Genomic DNA, 15769 nt, shown 5'->3' on the forward strand with positions numbered 1-15769 from the left:
GCCTTTAGGATTTGGCTCAGTATTGCTCAGCATTATTCCTTTTCCTTTTGATGTGGACGCGGTGATCTGGTGGACTTGTGTTTCCAGATTCTTGATCGATGCCTGCGTCTGTTTCATGAACTGCATCATCATTGTTTTCATATCTCATCTTCATAAACCCAATCACAATTAGAATCCTTAATGGCCTCAATTCTATTTCTCTGCCTTCTGATCAAGGTAGAAAGATGGAAGTACCTGGTATTACGATCCCCATCTCTAATCCAGGACTTCCGAGACTTCTAGAACCAAAGGAACTCCTCCTGCCTAAGCACAGCCTCCAGCTCCTTCTAAAGGGTTCTGAGGAGGCCCTCTAGGCTGTGATCAAACCTCCCCTCCAACCTGCGTTGAATGCCCTCCATCCTCTTTAATAACTTGTTCTTCCTTCTAATAATATGCCCAAAGACGTTTCTATTCCACCCCTACACATTATTCCTGAACCCTTCAGCAGCTTGCAGGACATTCGAATGAGGTTTCCAATTCTCGTGAACGAACTCTTTGAACTTAGGATGGGACTCCCAAGCCAACTGATACCGGAATGGTCTCTTACCCCTAGGACGCTTTCCCCTCAAAAGTTTAAACAAAATAGGACAATGATCCGAATGACGGAACGAGAGGTTCAACACAGAACACTCAAGGAAAGAAGTCTGAGCTAAAACATTAGCGTAGACTTTATCCAACCGAACAAAGGTATTATTACACTTCCAAGTGAATTTATGACCAGAAGCCCCCAGATCGGAAAGCCCACATAAATCCATACTATTCTTGTGGTGAAGGCAGCGATTGACATAATGATTGGAACCCCCTCTCTGATCACTCATAAAGGCGATATCATTAAAGTCACCCGCCATAAACCAGGGCTCAGAAATGCTGACACTCATAGAGTAGAGAACCTCCCAGAGCCGTTTTCGATTAGATAAGATAGGGTCAGCATACACAAGGGTAATAAAAAAAGGAGTATTGCCGAAGATACTCACTTTACAATGAATAAACTGCTTATCCATGCTAAGAACATCAAAATGAATCTGCTCTGGCCTCCAGAAAAGCCAAATCCCACCAGCTCGGTCAGTTGCCTCCGATCTAACATAGTACCAGTTTTTAAAATTCTTAACCACCTCATCTGCTTTATCTCCACTAATCTTAGTTTCCAAAAGAGCAAAACAAGATGGATTAAACTGTTTAATAAGATCATTAATATGGATACGGGTAGCCTTGCTAGCCGCACCCCTAACATTCCAACATAACAAATCCATTAAAAGGAGGACAACTGACCACACCCCCACCTCTAAGCCAGGTATTTACTAGGGGCTCCTGAGAGCCTTGCCGAGGTACCCGCAGGCCCCCTCTTCTCTGGAAAAGCCATAGTGTTTAGGGCACTTTTTTGCTTTCCTTTAAGCTTTTTCATACTAGTTTTGTTAACTCCCATAGATTTCCCAATCCCAGGATCACTACCAAGAACAGGAATACTAACCTCATTTGATTTCTTCATCCTTCGAGCTGCAAGGGTCAGGGTCCCCCCCTAGGCTTCATCTTTAGAGACAAAAAGCGGGTTAATAGATTCAACCACCTTCTCGACTGGATCCACAGACTCCAAACCTGGCATGCTCTTATCCATATGATTCTCATCCTGGTCCGACTCTTGAACTTCCTCAATCATCAGGGCCCCAAATCTAGAACCAGACATGACCGCTGAGGATGCCCCAGTCTCCTCCCTAGCTTTGAGGATAGGTGTTAGGGATGAAATTGACTAAGTTTAACAGATAATTTATAAGGGAATTCGGGTATTTTTTTATATCATTTTGTAAGAAATAAGGGCTAATTAATGTCCTTGTGCAGATAAGCAAAGAAAAATGCTAAACTCGCTGGAAACAGCTTGTTTCGCTAATGCCAATGAGGAGTGGAGCCTTACTTATGTCCAGCGGTTAAACGCCGGATTATCCAATGACGGACAACGACAGATCGTTGGTGGCAGTGAAAGGAAAGCGGCAGAAAAAGCAGGTGAAAGTGTGTGGCGATGGGATTGCCCAAAGAAGCATGATGATTTGAAGTCTCACCCTCTTGAGTGTTCAAGGGTTAATCTAAAAGTTAATCATTTTTTAGTTTATTTTAATTGTAGTAAGTAGTTGACTTTGTTTGTAAAAAGGGTACGAAAGTTGTACCAATTTTGAACAGTCTCGGTCTTTTCCCTTTAAATAGAAAAGCAGAGAAGGTTTTAGGGATCGGATATTTTCTTAGTTTTAGTTTTTTTTAACAAGTAGAATAGAAGGAGAAGAGAGCTCTCATGGAGTCTCAAGCTGTAACAAGAATCTTCTTCTGCTCACTGCTCGATATGAGTGAGTAGACATTTTGAACGGGCATGGCATGGCCGGCCCGGTGATGTAAGTTTTACAACGTTTGAATATTTAGTATTTTGCCAATGTTGTTATCAATGAGGATTTAACTTTCTTGCGTAAGCATGTATGTATGTGTTAGATGAATGTTAGGACACTGCTTTCATCTTCACCGATATCTCTATTGATCTCCCAACTTCGAAGCTGACAAGTTAGAAGGTTGTGTCGAGGGTTTTCTCATCTAGAAATGCAGTTTTGTTCTTAATGCTAGAAAGAACGTATCTTTAGGATGCTAAAGATGTTAGTAAATCTTAGGAGTTTGAGAACACACGACAGTTGACTCAAACTCACTTAAAAACTGATACTTTGGCTTCGTTGGCATTATCTTTTATTCATCGAATGTTGTAAGATGTAGCACACCGTGTTCGGTCATGTAAAGCCTGTTCTCTTCCCTTAATCTTTGAAAAGTAACCTTATTTCCTTGATTGAGTATTCTGCCTGAGTCATTTAACAACCAATATCAAACAAACAACCATAAAGGAAGGCACTTTTATAACACACACTGTTTAGCAATGATTTCCCATATTTATTTGTATCACAATCCCTGTGGAGACGATACTCACTTATCACTTTATTACTTGTATCTAGTGCACTTGCTAGAGTCTGTTTACAGGACAACAAGTTTTTGGCGCCGTTGCCGGGGATTGAGAGCAACAAATTTATAGCTGAAATTTCTGTAAAACAGGGTGTTTTTAATCTGTGTGTTAAGGCGTGCAGGAATAAAAAGGTCATCTTTCCGTTTATGCGTAGAGCTGCACCTCCTATTTTTCCTATCGATCTTGAATTAGAGAGAACGTGTAGATGAAACAGAGCGGGAGCTCGACGTGCTAGACAAAGAGAAAGGCAAAGAGGGAGAAGAATGGCTGGAAGGGAAGGACCAGAACAACAAGTTCCACCAAACCAAGAAGAAGAAGGAGAAAATAATAACCCTCCTGTTATGAGAATCAGAGACTACTCTAGGCTAACTACCGAGGGACACTCATCGTGTATCGTATTGCCCAACGAGGGAAACAACATGTTCGAAGTAAAAGGGTCCATGATACAAATGATCCAAGCCTCGGTGCAATTTAATGGGTTTCAATCTGAAGATCCTAATGGGCATCTTCAAGAATTCATTACCTTGTGCAACACATTCAGGTCGAACAGAGGTGTCTCTGATGATGTGATCAGATTAAAGCTGTTCCCTTTTTCACTAAGGGATAAAGCAAAAACATGGCTGCAGAATTTACAGCCTGGAACGATCACGAGTTGGGAAGAAATGGCACGAGCTTTTCTAATGAAGTATTTTCCGCCTCGACAAGCCATTAAGCTACGAAATGAAGTGTCACGCTTCATACAGGACGAAGATGAGTCGTTGGCAGAAGCATGGGAAAGATACAAGGAGCTGCTCAGAAGGGTGCCAAATCATGGTATCCCCATGTGGATGCAAATGCAAAATTTTTACAATGGCGCAACCAACGTTTACAAAATCCAGATCGAATCTATCGCGAATGGTAACCCGGAAGATCTAGAGCCACAAGCTTTATATGACCTAATAGAGAAAGTGGTCAGCACGAGTTACAACTGGCATTCGTCACGAAGTGAAGGAAAAAGGACAGGAAACGAGGATGTCGTTTCAAAACTAACAAGCCAAGTAGAACAGCTTACCCGGCAGCTGGGAAAGATAAATGTCTCGTCCATTCACAATGAACCGCCATTTAGTGAACCACCATTCAATGAAAGTTGTGGTTTTTACGGAGGAGCTCATTTCAATATCAACTGTCCTGGAGTTAAGCAAGGAAAAGGCACACGGGCTGAATGCGACTACGCAGAGTACAATCAGAGGAATCAGCCCAACCGTTATTCTAACACTTACAACTCGGAAACGAGGAACCATCCAAATTTTGGATGGACAGGCCAACCGGACCAGCAAGGACAGTATCAAGATCAGCCGAGGTATCAACAACAGCAAGGAGGACATTACCAAAGACAACCTCAGCAGCATTATAAGCAACCTGTGCCACAAAAGGAAGAAATCTTTTAAATCGGGAATCAAAGCCACGTAGTTCTACCTATTTTAGGTAGTTCTCTTAACTTGTGAATTCGTTTTAACTTATTGACACGTTGATTGATTCGCTAATAACTTAATTGTATATTTCACTTTATTATTATATAATTTAATATATATAAATCACTTTAGCAAAACGAATCAAATCGAATAACGCTTTATCAAAACGAATCAAATCGAATAACGTTTTATCAAAACGAATCAAATCGAACAACGTTTTATCAAAACGAATCAAATCGAATAAACCGCTTTAACAAACCAACTCGTAATCAAATAAACATTTTATCAAACCAACTCGTAATCAAATAAATCGCTTAAACAAATCAACTCGTAATCAAACAAACGTAAAACATTATAATTCAAATCATCAAACATTATCAAAACGTAATACAAAATTTACGTGTGTGTCCATCCTCGAATTCCATCCGTGTAGCTTATCATAATATCCATCATATCAATAATCGAGATATCTCATTCATATCTCGCCTTGCCTAATGTTAGGACTACCAGCCGTGCACTCTGGCCATACTACCTTTAGGTATGGTCTTACAACTTACAACTCCTACCCCAGGCAATCCTAGATGGACAAAACCATTTTTCTATCAAAATATCACAAACTCATAAAAATCACATTTGGACTTCGATCCAAAATAATAACAACAATAATCGTAACAACTTTCTCAATTCAGAAACGATTCGTAAGAAATCATCAAATTCCTTTTATCAATCCAATTTTCAAAGTACCATGATAATAATAATTATTCTTCAAATAAGCAAAATTCAGAGTATTCATTTATTTCAAATAATCGAAATCCAAAATATATAAATAGTTAAACAATTTAATCAAAGTATTCAAAGTAACTCAAATATTATATAAATAATTTTAAACTAAACACTTTTATCAAACCGTTTATGTTTGTTACCGAAATTATAACGCGTATCGTTAACTGAGTATCGTTATTTTAGACCGAATATACCATTAGTCACATTATATGGTCATACGTCTATTCGTACTAATTTTTATCCTCAAATTCGTTGTAATTGTCTGAATATAAATATTCGAATTTCGACCATTTAAATTGGCAACGTTAATTCCGACCGAAAGTTCAGTTAGACTCACTAATTTTATATTCAAATTCTTATACAAATTTTATATTCGACTCGATACCGACTCTATTTGGAAAATATCCATATTAGTCCTTCCATTTTCAAGATATTTTAATTCTAACTATTAAAGTTGCTTAAAATATTTTATTGCTATAATTTAAAATAATCGAAATTTTCTTATCGGATTATTTTCGGTTATCACCGGAATAGTATCGTGTAACTCAAACCGGTATAGTTATTTTAGACCGACGTAGTCTATTAATACCGAATTTCACGTTATTGAATCTAAAGGACAACTATTCTAAAATTTATATTTTTATTGGTAATTGATAGACGCTAAATAATTCTATTAAATTTTGACGAAACTATCGAAACCGAACTTACTCAAAATCATACCTAGAGCACTTGAAAATAATTTAGATATAAAATATAGTTATTTAGATATAAAATACAGTTACCGAAATATCGTCGTTGGTTACCGAAAATTCATCGGTGCGATCCATTGATAGCTGATCCAATTTCGGTATGATCCGTCGACAGCTGATCCGAAATGTCATCGGAATATCGCATCGACAAGGTTGATAAAAATATTCCTTCTTAAACCTTTCTCTCCATAATTCATAAGATTAACAAAATTGTGCACCAAAAACTCCATTTGCTATTTATTCCTCTCTTAAAATCAAATAAATTCATTTGAACCAAAAAACTAGTTGAACATATATAAATTGAATTTTTGTATAAAACAAATTCATATCCAAAACATAATATCTTTTTAATTTTCACTAAAAAAAACAAACTTTCATTCCCCTTTTTTTTAAATACGCCCAAAATCCCCCAAAAATATATATAGAAAAATTCCCCTTCATTAATATGTGTTCTACCCTATACATATACAATCCATAAAACAAATATCCTATACCTTAAGTATACATGTGGCAATTTAAAAACAAGTTAGTAAGCCATGTGTCAACATTATATTAAAAATACCATGATGTAGGACACATGGTTCACACTTGTTAAAAATGTATATATATAATATATTTCTAATTTATTCTTATGACACATGTTTCACACTTGGCATTAAAAGGATTGACACATTAGATTAGTCATCCTTATATTCATGACACATATTGGCCCCTTTACCAACAATATATATTACAATTATAATAATTATTATTAATATATATAATTGGAAATTATGACTTTTTTTTTTGGTAGAAGGAAATTATGACTTATTACTCATTGCTATTCTATTTTAAATCTTTTTAATATTTATCCTCCATCAAAATTGAAGTAACCTTTCTTCTATTTATATATACATTATTATTATTATTATTTTAAACATGAAATAGGAAGTTTAATAAATGTATGTTTAATTTATCAAAAAATTTCCATTTAATTGGTCATGTTTTTACGTTATTATAATTTGTTTAACAACTAACATCTTAAAAGCTAATTTTACTTTACAATTTAGTATTCTATACCACTAATAATAATAATAATAATAATAAACTATCTGATTAATAATGCATACTCATGATCTAGTTATTAATTTAAAATAAGGTTCTTCTAAATTACAAGCTTTTGGATTCTCTTAATTTACACCTAAAAACATTAAATTAAACCCGATAAATTAAACCCGATAGTATAATTAAATTCGTAATTAATTAATATATAAAAATTAGATTATAATATATTGAAGATTAGAATTTTAGACACGGACGTTACCTTAAAACCCTTTGATTCTCATAACTGTCGGTTAAAAAAAAGTATAAAACCTTTTGACCCAATATATTGTTGAAGCTTGTAAAATGGATAAACTTAAAGAATAATTTTTATTGGGACTAAATCGTAAGAAATCCCGCTTCGACCCAAGAATTAAAGTTTGTCAGAATAATGTTTTACATTTTCTGAAATTTTTTGAGAATTTTCTGGGCACTTTTTTTCTTGCCCGAAAACGCTCACCCGGATTCCGTTCATCGGAATTTTGAAGCACGTTGGGAAGTGATGAAAAAGTATATGTCCATAGTCAAACTACCTTTTCAGGAAGGAAAGCCCGAAGGTTGTAGTCTTAAAGTTCAATGAATCCCTAGGGAGGAGAGTCCTTAAATAGGCTCATATCAACTAGAAACTTTAGCATAAAGCTTAACTAACTGGACACATGAACTAATGAGCATTCTAGACTCCAAAGATATGCTCCTTTTCCAAATAACACACCGAATCTTATGAAAAAGTAAAAATGGAATGGCTCTAAAGCCAATTAATTACTTACACGTGGAAAGGTACTCAATCTCAGGTATATTTTCAGATCTCTATATAAATAGCCCATTGACAAACGCCACAAGGTATGCATTCATTCTTCAAACACATACTGTTTTCAAATTTACTTCCTTAAAGTAGATCACTGAGTTGAGCGGCCCCTCCCTGACTTTTGTTGATTGTTTTAGGTCTTTTCAAGTCCGATCGTGATCATCGTGTGGATTGAGAGACATCACTAATAGACGAATAGAGCTAATATTATCATATTTTACTACAATTCTAATTCATATGGTTATAAATTAAAATAAATGATGCTTTAAAGGCTTGGTCCATGAGATGAATTCGTATTAGCAAAGAGTTTTCTAAATAGTAAAACATAAATTAATAAGCATAATAAAGTATTCCTGTTAATATGGGTTTTCCTAAGAATAATGTCTAATTGCATCATTCAGTTTATTTTAGCTTCTTCTAATGACAATCAACCTTCTTTTATTTCCTCATATTTCACTCAATTGAACAATTTTTGAGAAGAAATGGCTTTTACCTTCTTGTACATATGGTGAAGCTAGTTATGTCAATGAGCAATGTTTCAAAACTATTACCTATCTAAATTGGTTAAAGAGTGGTTTCAAGAAGAAAATAATTTAGCTAAAGCATGAGATTTTGTCTTTCTTATAATGAAAATAGTAATGACACATGTGAAAGATCAACTAATGGAAAACGAGAATGGGGGATGTTCTAAAAAGAATTGCAAAAGTACTTCAGAAGGAAATATGTCTAGGAGATTCAAACTAGAATATATATGGTGTGGCCTGTGTGTCAGCCACGTGTTTTGTCCAAAAATCAATTTTTTTTACTATTTAGAAAACTCTTTGCTAATACGAATTCATCTCATGGACCAAGCCTTTAAAGCATCATTTATTTTAATTTATAACCATATGAATTAGAACTGTAGTAAAATATGATAATATTATCTCTATTAGTCTATTAGTGTTATCTCTCAATCCACACGATGATCGCGATCGGACTTGAAAAGACCTAAAACAATCAACAAACAGTTAGGGATGGGCCGCTCAACTCAGTGATCTACTTTAAGGAAGTAAATTTGAAAACAGTATGTGTTTGAAGAATGAATGCATTTTTTGTGGCGTTTGTCAATGGGCTATTTATAGAGATCTGAAAATATACCTGAGATTGAGTACCTTTCCACGTCTAAGTAATTAATTGGGTTTAGAGCCATTCCATTTTTACTTTTTCATAAGATTCGGTGTGTTATTTGGAAAAGGAGCATATCTTTAGAGTCCAGAATGCTCATTAGTTCATGTGTCCAGTTTGTTAAGCTTTATGCTAAAGTTTCTAGTTGATATGAGCCTATTTAAGGACTCTCCTCCCTAGGGATTCATTGAACTTTAAGACTACAACCTTCGGGCTTTCCTTCCTGCAAAGGTAGTTTGACCATGGACATATACTTTTTCATCACCTCCCAACGTGCTTCAAAATTCCGGTGAACGGAATCCGGGTGGGCGTTTTCTGGCGAGAAAACAAATGCCCAAGAAAATTCTAAAACAATTCCAGAAAATGTAAAACATTATTCCGAGAAACTTTAATTCTTGGGTCGAAGCGGGATTTCTTACGATTTAGTCCCAATAAAAATTGTTCTTTAAGTTTATCCATTTTACAGGCTTCAACAATATATTGGGTCAAAAGGTTTTATATTTTTTATAACCGACAGTTATGAGAATCAAAGAGTTTTAAGCTTTTTGTAACCGATGATGGGTATAATGAACATTAATCTTCTTTTAATTAGAGGGTTTTAAGCTTTGTAATAGATATGAGAATCAAAAGGTTTTAAATTTTTTGTAACCGACAAATATGGAATGAAATGATTTGAAGTTTCTTTATAACCGATAAATATGGGAAGGGTTGTATGATTTTAGTAACCGACGATGGAGGGGATGAACATTAATCTACTTAAAAAAATTAAGATTTTTTATTTTATTTTTTTACCTGTAATTTTATATCTAGTGTGATATTTTGTCATCAACTGTGTGTTTCACTATAATAGATTTTATAATTTCGACTCATCTATTGCTGACATGATATGTTCACATAATATGTTTTGCACTGAACTTTTATATATAGATAGAGATATGCGTTAGGGGCATAAGATTATGTACAAATTATTTAATGTTTTTAATAATGACGATCTATAAAAATGCATCTAAAAAATTGTTGGTATATGTGTGTGTGTGTTTTTCTTTGTAGTGATTTGGAGAACATTAATGAGGAAAGTTTTTTTAAGTTTTTGCCAAATTAAATATTTAGTTATTAATGAGAAATATTTAATAAGGGGTTTTATGTATCCACATTATATTTATAAAAGAAATGCTTTTAATGAAGAATTTATTGTATCATCATTATTATTTTTCTTATTATAGAATAGTTTTGTTGTAATATTGTAATTAATTTTTTGCATAGAAACTGAAACCATGTCTATAATGTTAGTTGTTACAACTTACGATAGACTTCCACTAATTGTGTATATAAGCATATACATTAACAATAATAAACATCAGTTGAGGTTTTCACTTGTTATAAAAAGAAACACATTCTTCAACATCTTCTACACGAACAAAATGTTTATTATTGTTAATGTATATGCTTATATACACAATTAGTGGAAGTACACGAACAAAATGTTTGATTTTGAAATTGAATTCAACAAGAAAATTGGATGTATTGTTTACATAATTACCCATTTACTAGTTTCCACTATAGCTTGTGGGAATAAAAATAATATTTCAATTAATCGAGCAAGTTTTCCTGCATCCTTTGACTTTGGTATAGGATCATCTGCTTATCAGGTATATAACTAATTATAATATTCATTTTTTTAAACCAAATATTCATTTTATTAAGATGTCATTATGTATTACTCTACATAAGTTTAATATTTTTTTATTGAATAGTATGAAGGTGCAACAACTAAAGACGGGAGAGGACCATGCATATGGGATACCTTCATTAAAAAATCCTCAGGTTTCATATGTTTTTAATCAAACCTAAACTGCTCAAAATTTATGATTATTTAAAAAATGTATATATTTTTTTAATATAAAATTTGGATATGGTGCAGGTTCTGTAGCTGATCATAGTAATGCTAGTATTACCACTGACCAGTATCATAGATACAAGGTAGATATGTTGTTTTTATATGTCATAAATATATTTCTTAATTAATCTAATAACATACATATATATTTCACCAGGAAGATGTGCGTATACTGAAAGACATAGGTTTTGATATTTATAGATTTTCCATCTCTTGGTCTAGAGTTTTACCTAGTAAGTTTACCGTTATATATTTTTATTTATTAGCTCTTTTGAAAAAAAAATAGTTACTTTTTCTAACTTTATTTCTCTTATATTTTGTACAATAATTTAGAAGGAGGGCGACGTGGAGGAGTAAATAAAAAAGGCATCAACCACTATAATAAACTCATTAATCACCTATTATCAAAAGGTTTAATAGCAATGTCCCTTTCCCTTATTAATATATTTTATTTACTTTGCAATTTTAAATAAGTAATACATTACTAATTTTAAAGCCTAATATTTTGGTTAGTTCTAGGAAACAATTTCTATTTCCAGTTTGTGTATTAAAAAATCAAAATAGTTTCTTTTTGTAGTAATCATTATTATATATCGAATTAGTGCAAAATATTTTATTACTAAAGATTATTATATTTTAAAATTTTATTTAAATTCAACAATATAAATACATTATTGCGATAAGAATTATTATTTATAAAATTATTAAAAACTATAAATAGTAAAATATATGAAAACCAAAAGAACATAATATATATATATATATATACATACACACGTGGGAGTGACTAAGTAAAAAGCAAGAAAAAGAATTAAAATATATGTGAATAGTGGTCGTATAAAGTATAAAATGTATTAGAGCATAAAATATGACAAAAAATGTCTTATTTTCTAAATCCTCAATTGAGTAATTTATACAACTAAACAAAAAGTCATGTCTTTCGATTTCGTTGAAAAAGTTTCTTAGAAAATGGCCATCTTTTCCATAGCTAACAAACCTTAGCATGTGCTTTAATCTTTGATATATTTTCACTTTATTTGACAAATTTTGACACTTAAATTTTATAAATATTTTGCATAAAATATTAAGATAAACAAGAACTCATGTTTAAAGACTTTTCCATAAATTGACCTTTATTTCTTCCAAATGTCATTTAGAAGGAAACAAATATATTAAATAATGAATACTTGTTTATTTTGAAGGTATCAAACCGATTGTAACTCTATTCCATTGGGATCTTCCACAAGTTATAGAAGATCAATATCAAGGTTTTCTAAACCCTAAAATTATGTAAGTACAATTTTAAATATGTGTATGAGAAACGACTATTCATATTAATCTGCTTTAATTATTTGTGTGAGAACTCGTAATTCATGTTGTCCTATTATATGACAGTGATGATTTTCGTGATTATGCTGAGTTGTGCTTTAATACATTTGGCGATCGAGTAAAGCTTTGGGTCACTATAAATGAGCCAATGATGTATGCACAACAAGGTTATGCAAGTGCAACGTTTGCTCCAGGTAGATGTTCAAATCGTTCAAGATGCTCTGCAGGTGATTCCAGTGTTGAACCATACATAGTAGCACACCATCTACTCCTTGCTCATGCTGCCGCGGTCAAACTATATAAAGAAAAATATCAGGTGAAATCTATATTCATTCTGAATATTAATGTGTAAATAAAATAAATAATCATTTTTAAAATATAAATACTCGTAAAACTATAATTTTATAGCATAATTGATAATAATTTCCTTGTTGCCAAAAAAAATCCTTAGAATGCAAGCATAAAGAGAAATCATAAAATAAATAATCCATTGTACGAGACTCTACTAATAACATCTTAATTAGTTAAGTTATGGAAACCTAACATGCTTAATAGACTCACAAACATAAAATGATAAAATATTTATTAATTTATTTAATTTCTTTCAATTAAAACTTTGTAGATTTCGCAAAAAGGTCAAATTGGAATTTCACTAAATACTAACTGGATGGTGCCATACTCAAATTCACAAAAAGACCAACTAGCAACAGATCGAGGTTTTGCTTTTACATATGGTTGGTATGTATTTATTTATTTTTATTTATGTTTGAATTTATATAAATATGGATATGTATATCAAAATAAAATAAAATGGAACTGAATTTACTTTTTTGTTCTGTTGAAGGTTTATGGAGCCACTATATTCTGGATCTTACCCACTAGAAATGATTGTTAATGTGGGAAAAAGATTATCAAATTTTACTAAGGAGGAAACCAATACGATTAAAGGATCTTATGATTTCATCGGAATCAATTACTATACTGCGAGATATATTGCTGATACTCCTTGTCGAACTCAAAATTTGAACTACATCACTGACTCTTGTATCGATATTAAAAGTATGTAAATCAACTTTTTTCTTCACTAAAATTACCTTATTATTTTCTAATCAAAGAAATTACTTACTTTAGGTGAACGAAATGGAATTCCAATTGGTCCTCATATAGAGGTATAATTTATAAATTAATATAAAACTTAAGTATCATAAAGTGACTTTTTTATTTATCATGCTACTCTTTATTTCTTGAAATATTTTTATTAGAATTTTAAATATTGTTATCATTTAATTATGTAGAGAGTAATTAAAGTTCCTAAATCTAATTTAATTGAACAGGGTACTTGGATGTATATCTATCCAGAAGGGCTTCAATATTATCTACTTTACATCAGAAACAAGTACAATGACCCTGTAATCTATATTACAGAGAATGGTAAAAAACAACTACACACATAAGAATAATAAACAATTATTTCATATTCTTACATTTATTTTGTTTTGTATTAGGAGTTGCTGAGCATAAAGATAACACAAGTTCTATTTTGGAAGATGATAAAGTGAGAATAGAATATTTTCATAGTCATCTAAGTCGCACTCTTGAAGCAATAAGGTGAGTATTATAAATTACAAAAAAAAACAATAATGGTGATTTTGTTGATAAAAAAATGAATTGATGACTTGAACAGGCTTGGAGTAAACGTAAAGGGGTACATAGCATGGTCGTTTTTAGACAATTTTGAGTGGACAGCTGGCTACACAGCCAAATCTGGAATAGTTAATGTTGACTTCAAAAATGGATTCAAAAGATACCCAAAACAATCATCATTTTGGTTCAAAAAATTTCTTACTGTTACTAGTATAGAGTAGCTTACGTGGCTCTCTTCTTTTACTTGTTCAATGTACACAACATAAATTAATAAGCATAATAAAGTATTCCTGTTAATATGGGTTTTCCTAAGGATAATGTCTAATTGCATCATTCAGTTTATTTTAGCTTCTTCTAATGACAATCAACCTTCTTTTATTTCCTCATATTTCACTCAATTGAACAAATTTTGAGAAGAAATGGCCTTTACCTTCCTGTACATATGGTGAAGCTAGTTATGTCAATGAGTAATGTTTCAAAACTATTACCTATCTAAATTGGTTAAAGAGTGGTTTCAAGAAGAAAATAATTTAGCTAAAGCATGAGATTTTGTCTTTCTTATAATGAAAATAGTAATGACATATGTGAAAGTACAACTAATGGAAAACGAGAATGGGGGATGTTCTAAAAAGAATTGCAAAAGTACTTCAGAAGGAAATATGTCTAGGAGATTCAAACTAGAATATATATGGTGTGGCCGGTGTGTCAGCCACGTGTTTTGTCCAAAAATCAATTTTTTTTACTATTTAGAAAACTCTTTGCTAATACGAATTCATCTCATGGACCAAGCCTTTAAAGCATCATTTATTTTAATTTATAACCATATGAATTAGAACTGTAGTAAAATATGATAATATTATCTCTATTAGTCTATTAGTGTTATCTCTCAATCCACACGATGATCGCGATCGGACTTGAAAAGACCTAAAACAATCAACAAACAGTTAGGGATGGGCCGCTCAACTCAGTGATCTACTTTAAGGAAGTAAATTTGAAAACAGTATGTGTTTGAAGAATGAATGCATTTTTTGTGGCGTTTGTCAATGGGCTATTTATAGAGATCTGAAAATATACCTGAGATTGAGTACCTTTCCACGTCTAAGTAATTAATTGGCTTTAGAGCCATTCCATTTTTACTTTTTCATAAGATTCGGTGTGTTATTTGGAAAAGGAGCATATCTTTGGAGTCCAGAATGCTCATTAGTTCATGTGTCCAGTTTGTTAAGCTTTATGCTAAAGTTTCTAGTTGATATGAGCCTATTTAAGGAATCTCCTCCCTAGGGATTCATTGAACTTTAAGACTACAACCTTCGGGCTTTCCTTCCTGCAAAGGTAGTTTGACCATGGACATATACTTTTTCATCACCTCCCAACGTGCTTCAAAATTCCGGTGAACGGAATCCGGGTGGGCGTTTTCTGGCGAGAAAACAAATGCCCAGAAAATTCTAAAACAATTCCAGAAAATGTAAAACATTATTCCGAGAAACTTTAATTCTTGGGTCGAAGCGGGATTTCTTACGATTTAGTCCCAATAAAAATTGTTCTTTAAGTTTATCCATTTTACAGGCTTCAACAATATATTGGGTCAAAAGGTTTTATATTTTTTATAACCGACAGTTATGAGAATCAAAGAGTTTTAAGCTTTTTGTAACCGATGATGGGTATAATGAACATTAATCTTCTTTTAATTAGAGGGTTTTAAGCTTTGTAACAGATATGAGAATCAAAACGTTTTAAATTTTTTGTAACCGACAAATATGGAATGAAATGATTTGAAGTTTCTTTATAACCGATAAATATGGGAAGGGTTGTATGATTTTAGTAACCGACGATGGAGGGGATGAC

General features: G+C 32.5%; 1 protein-coding gene across 1 annotated transcript; it reads left to right on the top strand.

The window, feature by feature from the left end:
• Positions 1-10535: 10535 nt before the first annotated feature.
• LOC136229807 (beta-glucosidase 12-like) lies at positions 10536-14145 on the top strand. Its single transcript, XM_066018696.1, has 13 exons — positions 10536-10703; positions 10809-10878; positions 10976-11034; positions 11109-11184; positions 11285-11362; positions 12154-12241; positions 12347-12596; positions 12903-13018; positions 13125-13339; positions 13412-13449; positions 13615-13711; positions 13786-13888; positions 13965-14145. Exons 1-13 carry the CDS (start codon positions 10536-10538, stop codon positions 14143-14145), a joined length of 1539 nt encoding a protein of 512 aa, XP_065874768.1.
• The last annotated feature ends 1624 nt before the right edge of the window (positions 14146-15769 follow it).

This window comes from Euphorbia lathyris, chromosome 5 (assembly GCF_963576675.1).
Source record: "Euphorbia lathyris chromosome 5, ddEupLath1.1, whole genome shotgun sequence".
NCBI classification, from domain to species: Eukaryota; Viridiplantae; Streptophyta; class Magnoliopsida; order Malpighiales; family Euphorbiaceae; genus Euphorbia; species Euphorbia lathyris.

Coding starts and splice junctions, on each gene's coding strand:
- LOC136229807 (XM_066018696.1), top strand. CDS start 10,536: ATGTTTGATTTTGAAATTGAATTCAACAAGAAAATTGGATGTATTGTT. Junction 11,185..11,284: donor TTGGTCTAGAGTTTTACCTA/GTAAGTTTACCG, acceptor ACAATAATTTAG/AAGGAGGGCGACGTGGAGGA. Junction 11,363..12,153: donor TAATCACCTATTATCAAAAG/GTTTAATAGCAA, acceptor TTTATTTTGAAG/GTATCAAACCGATTGTAACT.